This window comes from Oratosquilla oratoria, chromosome 29 (assembly GCF_046742065.1).
Source record: "Oratosquilla oratoria isolate Oo_2021 chromosome 29, ASM4674206v1, whole genome shotgun sequence".
Classification (NCBI taxonomy): domain Eukaryota; kingdom Metazoa; phylum Arthropoda; class Malacostraca; order Stomatopoda; family Squillidae; genus Oratosquilla; species Oratosquilla oratoria.
The window spans coordinates 4328372-4338219 of NC_134805.1; the positions used below are offsets into that span (position 1 = coordinate 4328372).

The 9848-nt window shown below is 39.8% G+C and overlaps 1 protein-coding gene across 1 annotated transcript in view; it reads right to left on the reverse strand.

Annotated features, from left to right (window-relative positions):
- Positions 1-207: 207 nt before the first annotated feature.
- Positions 208-9848, reverse strand: part of LOC143040780 (histone-lysine N-methyltransferase SETMAR-like) — a 25722-nt gene continuing 16081 nt past the window's right edge. Inside the window, exon 2 of the mRNA XM_076212213.1 lies at positions 208-978. Coding sequence (XP_076068328.1) covers positions 208-978 — 771 coding nt within the window. The remainder of the gene's footprint in view (positions 979-9848) is intronic.

Consider the following 9848-nt stretch of genomic DNA (forward strand, 5'->3'; position numbering starts at 1 on the left):
CAGCGTACATAACCTCGTCATCTGTGGTGTAGCGTCATCCAGCCAGATCTTTTTTCTGGTTTGGAAACAGATGGAAGCCGGAGGGTGCCGAATCTGGTGAGCAGGGTGGGTGGAGGATGAGTTGGAACCCACAGTCATGGATTGTTGCCATCGCCACTACCGAGGTGTGTGCCGGAGCATTGTCCTGGTGGAACATGACCCCTTTTGTCAGCATTCCTGCCCTTTTCTCCTGATTTTCTTACGCAGCTCCCTCAGTAGATCAGCGTAGTATTGCCCAGTGATTGTGTGACCCTTTGAGAGGTAGTCCACTAGCAAGACACCACGTCCATCCCAAAAAAAACAAACAGACGCCATCACCTTCCCTGCTGAGACCGTGACCTTGGCCTTTTTTGGGGTGGGAGAAGAGGCATGCTTCCACTGCTTTGACTGTTCCTTTGTCTCTGGCTGGTAGTGATGGACCCAGAACTCATCCATGGTAACAAATCGTGCCATAAAATTTTCCGGATCTGCTTCAAACAGCTCCAGATTTTCAGCAGACATGGTTCGCCGTGTTCTCTTCTGATCTGGGGTCAAAAGACGAGGCACCCAGCGAGCCGAGACCTTCGACATGCCAAGCTCATTGGTCAGAATATTGACAGCTCGCTCCTGGGAGATGCCCATCCTCGTTGCTATCTGACGAGATGACAGTCTTCTACCCTCCATCACCATCTCAAGGACGTGATCAATGTTTTCCGGTGTGGTCACTGCCGACGGCCTGCCTGACTTTGGTTCATCTTTGACGCTGTCTCTGCCACGCTTGAATTCAGCAACCCAGCGTTTGACAGTGGCATATGAAGGGCTATCATCCCCTAAGGTCTGGACCATATCCTTATGGACTTCAGAAGGAGACATGCCTTTCAGATGCAGATACTTAATGACTGCCCGATACTCGATTTTCTCCATTTCCAGCAAATGCGTAAGTTCTTTCAATTCAACAACCTGCCAAAACAAAACAAAAAGGGTTAGGATGTACAAACTTAGTATTCAGGCATTGAAATAGTGGCAGACTACGAGGATTTTTTTTTTATTTGCATATCTCGCAGATTTCTGTGCGAGGCTCAATACTTTTCATTCACCCCTCGTGTATATATATATATATATATATATATATATATATATATATATATATATATATATATATGCATTTTGTTCTGAAGAAGGATTTTTCTAAGTCATTCTATGCATTGTATTGTAAACATGAATATTTTCTGTATATTATGTGGTTTCATTCGAAAACAGCTTCATCTGCGCTTCGAACAAGTTTCATGAACTTCATAAATACCCCGTCTGGGGTATTGGCTTCATGTTATTGTGCAAAGTAGCATACAGTTAATACTTTAGGGTATATATGGGCCGTGCTGTGGACCAGAGCCACACATAATTTTGTCTTCGATGGAGGAAATCTCTGTTCTTAGAGAAATGATGATACTTTTATCATACTGAGACTGTCCCTCCATTATGCTGTCACCCCACCCCTTGTACCATTTCTCTGAATATTTCTATCCTTTTTTCGCCTATCCCTTGGTGTGGGAAAAGAATGTTGCCACCAAGTCCTCTCAATCAGGATCTATCTTTCCTTCCCTATCCTCCTTCACATTTAGCAACTCCCTAAAATATTCTGCCCATCTTCCCCTTACTGCCTTCTCTTCCATTATCATCTCTCCATCTGCACCTTTTACCTTTTCTTCTCTACTTGATTCACCTCCTCTTCCTCTCTTAATTTTTTTCCAAAACATTTTTTTATTACTTTCAAATTTTTCTGACATACTCTTACCCCATTTCACATCTGCTCTCCTCTTTGCAACCTTTACTTTTTGCCTTACTTCTCTTTTCTTTTCTTTGTACCTCTCATATGACTCCCTCGTCTTATATTGTAACCAATCTGTGAAAGCTCGCTTCTTCTCTTCTACAACCTTCTTTGTTTCCTCATCCCACCATTCACTACCCTTTCTTCTATTTCCCCCTGTCCTTCTTGTTCCACACACCATCCTTGCACACTTTATGACTCCCTCCTTGAACCATCCCCATTCCTCCTCCACACCCAGCTCTACTCTATCCTTCACTCCCTCCCACTCCTCTTTCAGCTTCTTTCCGTACTCCTTCTCCTTTTCCTTTTCATTCAAAGAGTTCACTCTAAGAACCTCCCTACCTTTTGTCCCTTTCCTCTTTCTCCATCTATCCTCCACTCTCAACTTACCTTCCACCAAAAAATGATCTGATATTCTCCCACCCTCTCCCCTTAGCACATGTACATCCTTAACTCTTCCTATCATAATCCTATTTACCACTACATAATCCATTAGCGCTCTATCTACCACCATTCCCTCCACCACCCTATCCCATGTGTACTTATGCTTGACTTTCTTCCGAAACACTGTATTTGCTATCATCAACTCTCTTTCTAGACACATTTCCACCATCAACTCTCCACTACAATTCTTTCCTGGAACTCCACATTTCCCAACCACTCCATCGATTGGACCATTTCCTACCCTAGCATTAAGGTCTCCCAGTACTATTACATTGACATTTCTTCCTAAATCCTCTATGCACTCATTTAAATCTATCCAAAAGGCCTCCCTTTCTTCTACACTCTTCTCACTGCCAGGCCCATATGCACTTACAAAGACCAACATCTCCTTTCCCAGTTTCACCTTCATCCACATTATCTTTGAGGAAACCATCTTCCACTCCTCTACCCGTTTACCTATCTCTTCACTTACTAGAATAGCCACCCCTTCCCTCCCTCGCCCTCTCTTCACTCCTGATAACCTCCCATTTACAATCCCAAACTTACACCCACCCTTCCCTTTCAAGTTAGTTTCACTCAAAGCCAACATATCCATCATTCTTCTCACAAACATGCTACCTATCTCTTCCCTTTTACTCTCATCTGTACCCCATCCACACATATTAAAAGACCCAAACCTTAGGGTGCTGGTCCGAAAACTCCCAGACCCTCTTATGCCTTCTCTTCTTTGTTCAGGAATGTGCCCTGTGGGGCTACAAGGAGAAGGATGGCTAGTCCCAATCCCCGTCTCTTTCTTCTCGCCTCTTACGATCCAAGTGGGAATACTTGGTGGCAGTATTCTTTTCCCCCACCACAGGGAATTCCCCCACCACAGAAAATGAATACTCAGAGAAATGGTACAGGACAGCAACAAGGGGTTGGGGGACAGCATAACGGAGGGACAGTCGTAGTATAAAAGTGTCATCATTTCTCTATGAACAGATTTTTTCTCTATCATAGACAAAATGATGTGTGACTCTGGTCCGTAGGGACCCTAAAGTATCAACTGTATGCTACTTTGCCACAATAACAAACAGCCAATACCCCAGACGGAAATTAATAATCCTTGGTATAATATAAAGCCCAGGTTTAGATACCTTATATCAATGCCCACCGCTGGTACAGCTCCCCCCCCCCCCTTAAATACCTGAAGACACAAAACGAGGCGCGTGATATTGGATTTTGGAGAAACAAGAGATCAATGTTGCTAGTCCAACCGGTACGTAGCAGGGGGGAGAGCAAAACATTTCCCTTCACAGGGTGGTCGACAACCACTACATGCCAACAACCAATACATCGACATATAGGCTTGATTCACACTATCGGTCCGGTCGCGCTCCGCTCTCGGTCCGGTCCAATATTGTCTTATTAATTTCAATGGAAGCATTCACACTGGCGCTCTCGCTCCGCTCTCGCTCCGGTTTCGCTCCGGTCACGGTTCCGTCAAAAGATATCTTTACTGGAGCGAGAGCGGAGCGTGACCGAACCGTGAGCGCCAGTGTGAACTCAGTTGTCACGGTCCTGCTCCTCCTGCTCCACTCCAGTCGAGATTCAGCCTTCATATAAGTAAGTAGTGTTACCTTCTGTCCTACCAAACCATGGATAATCCAAAGGAAACACCACAATGGGATCATGAGAAAGTTAGAAAAATGATAGAAATACGTTTTCTTTTTATTTATCACTGATACAATGACAATGCGTACAGCGAGGATATACATAAGCACCAACTGAATACAATATAACCTACAAAACTTATTTTAATTTTGTGGATTCAGATGAAATGCTAATAGAATTGGTCAAAAGGTAAACCAGAGCTGTATGACCTGACTTCGCTGCACTACAGTGATAACGTGGCGAAAAGAAGAAGCTGTGTTGAAATAAGCAGGCAGCTGGGTTGTGAAGGTAAGAAATTCCATACAATAGCCTAATGTCTACTGTGGAAATGCATTTCCTATCCTCACTAAACAATTTTCCTGTACAATAATGTTTGCATACTTATCATATTGCCAAGGTACTGAGAGAAAAAAAATACACATTATTAACCGAAGAAAGAAATTCCATATGTATAATAACAACCTATTCTCCACTGCGGAAATGCATCTCCTTAGCTCACTCAACAAATATTCCTACACAAGTTTGTTTGTCTACTTATATTTTATCATTTTGCCAAGGCATTGAACCAGCTGGGGAGCTGAAATAATCTTTCAGTGTTTCTCTCACGCCAAAAGCCTCCTTTGTAGCATTTCCCCCTCTTCTTCTAATTGGACGTACTGTGTTTGATGGAGGCATGACAACAGTATCTGGTAATGCAACAGCATTTGGGTGTATCATATTGTGAAGTATGCATGTTGTTGTAATGATTGTATTAGCGTTAGAAGGCATAGCTTTAAGTTTCCTTAAATATATTCTGAAGGTTTGCACTAGAATACCAAATGTGCACTCAACTATCCTCCTGGCTCTAGATAATCTATAATTGAAAATCCTCTTCTCTACCTTATGTTCAGTCTGTGAACCTGGGTAGGGCCTCATCAAATTTCTCTTCAGCGGGAAAGCCTCATCTCCCACTATAACGTACGGTGCAAGCACATCAGTGCCAGGAAGTGCAGCATCTTCTTGTACATTTCAGGTCATCCTCAATTTTGGATAGTATTTTCTCAAATGTTCCTTTGTTCATTCTGAAATAGATGTGGAATTTACTCTCATCATCAATAAAACGAGGATACAGAGTATGAAATTCTCCTTCAGTCTTCCTATCTTGCAACATAGGATGAACCCACAATCTATTTATTTTTCTATTTTGTTTTCCTTCTTCTTCTTCATCAAGTGCAACAGCGATTATTGCCGACTCGGCGTCAGAAAAGTCACGCATCCTTCGTAACTGATGGTAAGACTTCTACTGGTGTCGAGGGAGGGGGGATGACGGGAACGAGAGTGGACCGATAGTGTGAATACCTCAGAACCGAGAGCGGAGCGCGACTGGACCGATAGTGTGAATCAACCCTGAATACCTCGGAACCGGAGCGGAGCGCGACCGGACCGATAGTGTGAATCAACCCATATGGTCACTAATACAAACCGTACACTATTTGTTACATCACAAGAAAGCACACTAAATACCTTCTTGAATTCTTATACACCAAATAGAATATAACCTTCTAAACCATACAACGTATATGTAAATATGTCCATTTCCGAAAACTTTATTTCGCTTCTTAGAAACTGAGATATACATAGAGAACGAAAGCAAAAGGGATCGACTATCATACGCAGTATGGTAACTTTTTCTTTCTTTCTTTCTTTATTTATTTATTTATTTATTTATTTATTTATTTATTTTTCTTTCTTTCTTTCTCTCTTTCTTTTTCTTTCTTTCTTTCTTTTTCTTTTTTTCTTTCTTTTTACTTTCTTTTCTTTCTTTCTTTCTTTCTTTCTTTCTTTCTTTCTTTCTTTCTTCCTTTCTTCCCTTTTTTCTTTCCTCCTTTCTCTTCTACCCTTTCTCACCATCGGTATTATTTTAGTTGTGCACGCCTAGGCGATATAGCATTAGAAAAGTAATATCAAATTTGTAAATTATAATCCATGAACGTAATGTGCGATTTTCTTGGTGGAAATAAAAGACAAAAAACATTGCTACAAACAAATTTACTAACGAACGAAGCCGCCATGCCAGTCCAGTCGCTATCAGACGACGGCTTAGGTTGTTAGGTTAGGTTAGGTTAGGTTAGGTAGGTTAGGTTAGAATAGACTAATTTATCATCCTTTCATTTCTTCGACCTCGGCATCTATCAAAACAAACATGGCGTATCATTCAACCGCCGCGAATTCGTTCGTTAGAAAATACGTTTTAGGAATTTTTTTGTTATTTATTTCCGCCAAGAAAATCACATATTACGTTGATCTATTATAATTTACAACAATAATTAATTTTCTATTGATATATCACGTAGGTGTGCACAATTAAAATTTCACCTTACTCTTTTTTTTTCTTCTTCTTCCTTTCATTCTTTCTCTCTGTCGCATTCTTTCGCCCTTAACAATTTTTATTCTTTCTTTCTCATCTATTTCTTTATTGGATTATATTCATTCTCCCCTCTTGTTTTGGTGTCAATTGTGCCACCATTATAATAATAATTAATACCCTGTTCGTACAAATATTTCAGCAGTGACCTTTGCAATCCTTCTTGTTTTCTCATTCTTTCATTTCACTTAATATCTTGTCCCCATAGTTGAGTAGGCATCTTTGTAACTTTTTTGTATTATCTAATCTAATTTGATCTCCTGTTCTTTAAAATATTTTACTAGGAATCTTTGTCAATATATTTTATTTTTTTTCTCTTTCACATTTTTTCATCCTAATTTCTGTCTTCCCCTAACTATTAATACATTTGCTTATCTTTTTTTTTTATCTTTGTGACGTCAAATCTGCAGTGTTCTACTGATTTCCTGTTCAAACAAATATTTCAAGATTGATATTTACAACATTTTTCTGTGAGGAAAACGCGGCATTAGCAATTATTGAATCATTATATAAAGTCAACCCCAAATTATTGGTTTTCTATCCATAATATGGATTTGAAGAAAATAGAAAAAAATGAAGGATTGACTACAAAAATTTAATTGGGCACGGTACTTTTTTTTTTTTTTTTTTTTTTTTTTCTAATGAACATTTAACACTCAAACAAACTTGTTGGAGGCTCCTGCCAATCCAGACATCGTCATTTTTTACGATGAATATGTTCGGTTGATCATTAGTTTTTTACCATGTATATAATTTGAACATGGATTTACCATGAAAAGAACTGTACACAAGTTTAGCAGTAACGTAGAATTTATAATATTGATATTAATTGCAGATGTGAGGTGATACTCTTCTAATCTCTAGTAATGACACACACACACACACACACACACACACACACACACACACACACACACACACACACACACACACACACACACACACACACACACACACACAGTCACTATAGCGCTCCGGGTTCAAATCTTTTCCAGGGCTGATATAATTTCAGTATCGCTGCGTTTCCAATCGTTACTCTAACTCTCGTGGGCGAGGAGTTGGATGTGTGTGTGTGTGTGTGTGTAAAGTCACAGCATTACCCATAGATCGGTCATACGAGCTCTGAGCTCTCTTCCTTGAGGGAAAAAGCTGTCGATCACAAGTCCAGCACGTAATCCAAAGACCAATGTTAGTCTTTTGTTGAATTTTATGTTCTTGTACCGTTGTCATCGTATCTATTTGTATTTATATTGTATCCCTCATATATTTTACTAGTATTGTTCTTGTACACAGTTGTCACCATTACTGTATTTATGCAACATTTGTAATTTTGTCAACATTACTCTAATTATGTATTTTATTTTATTTTAGTTTACTCTTGAAAATGTCTTCATTAAGACGAAACGTTGAGCTCAAATAATGAAAAGAAATGGAAGAATACAGTGACTTAGTTTCAATTTACCCGGTTAATGGCAAATCTCTAATCAGGAAAATCGAGAATACGAGGAAAAATTTAATAACTTTAACAATGCTGTCGTTTTTAACTCCACGTGTATATATACATACATACATACATATATATATATATATATATATATATATATATATATATATATACATGTATGTATATATATATATATATATATATATATATATATATATATATATACATACATACATATACCAAGGCTTTTTCCCCCTTACCAGGGAGGTAGCCAAAAAGGACAAGGCATAAAATCATTCCCACCCATTCCATCCCCGAAAACACTCCACACCCCTCCACCCTCCATCCCATCTTAGCACCTCCTAGATGACGGGTCATCCCTGCACCTTGTCCACTGCCCTGAGTCAGAAGCAGTGTCGCAGGACACAGCACATCCACAGCAAGGCCGCTTCATTAAATCGGCGACCCCCCCCCCTCTCCGTCACCCCATATAAAGGAGAGGACGGGGAGAAATCCCTTCGGGCTGCGTCAAAATTTTTGCTCACACACACTACCTCACCCCCCATTCCCCCGTCCATTCCACCTCATGCATCACAACATTTTCCTTATACAACCATTCTCCATTCACCCCTGTCTTCTGTCCTCTCCCGTCCTTCCTCAACAAACATTCCCCTCTTCCCCAAAGCCCCCTTCACCCCATCCATCCATCTCATCCTAGGACGTTCCCTCATGTTCACTCCCTCCACATCTGCCTTCCATACTTCTTTTACTAGTCTTTCTTCACTCATTCTTTCCATGTGTCCAAACCATCCTAATACTCTTTCATCAACCCTATCTCCCAACTCCCTTTCCGCCCCTGTTCTCCTCCTCACCTCCTCATTTCTCACTCTATCAAGCCTAGTAACCCCCATCATACTTCTCAGACACTTCATCTCAAACACATTCAAGTTCCTTCTCTCTTCCTCTCTTATGTTCCATGTTTCTGCTCCATACAGTGCTGTTGGGACAATCACTCCTTCATACAGTCTCCTCTTAGCATCCATTCCCAAAATATATATATATACACACACAAATATATATATATATACATATATATACATATATATATGTATGTATATATATATTTATATATACATATATATACATATATATATATATATACATATATATATATATATATATATATATATATATATGTATATATATATATGAGAACAAAGGAACATATGAATGAAGGAGACTGCAAGAGACCATAAGGCCTACACTAGGCAGCTCCATATCCATCATCACCTGTCATTCCCATCCCTAAAGTTGTCTAATTGTTTCTTAAAACAACTGTTAGTTTCAGCGCTTACTACATTGTTACCAAGTTTATTCCATTCGTCGACCACCCTATTAGTAAACCAAGTTTTGCCTATTTCCTTCTTAAATATAAATTTGTCCAGTTTATAACCATTACAGCGAGTCCTGCTCTGTTGTTTTAATATGATGATCTTGTTTGCATCACCCTTGTTAAAGGCTTTGATCCACTTCAACACCTCTATTGGATCACCCTGCACTCTGCGTCTTTCCAGAGAGTGTAAGTTATGGTCCCTAAGACTCTCTTCGTAAGGCAAATTTCTGAGTTCATGTATCATTTTGGTCATTCTTCTCTCTGCTGATTCTAGTGAATTGATCTCCATTCTGTAGGACGGAGACCAAAACTGTACCGCATAGTCAAGGATGGGTCTAACTATCGCTAGAGTTTGATCATTACCTCTGCACTTCTATTCGTTACCGTCCTAGCAATGAAACCTAATGCTCTGTTTGCTTTATTCCTGGCGCTAATGCACTGTTTCCTGGTTTTAAGGTCCGGACTCACTAGAACTCCCAAGTCTCTCGCACTCAGGTTTCTCTAAAAGCGTGTTATCTAAGCTGTATCTATTTTCGGGATTGTGCAGCCCTATGTTTAACACGCTACACTTAGAGATATCAAAGTTCATTTGCCACTTCACTGACCATGTAAACAAATTTGTTAAGATCATCCTGTAGAATCTCTGCGTCGTCTCCTGACCTAT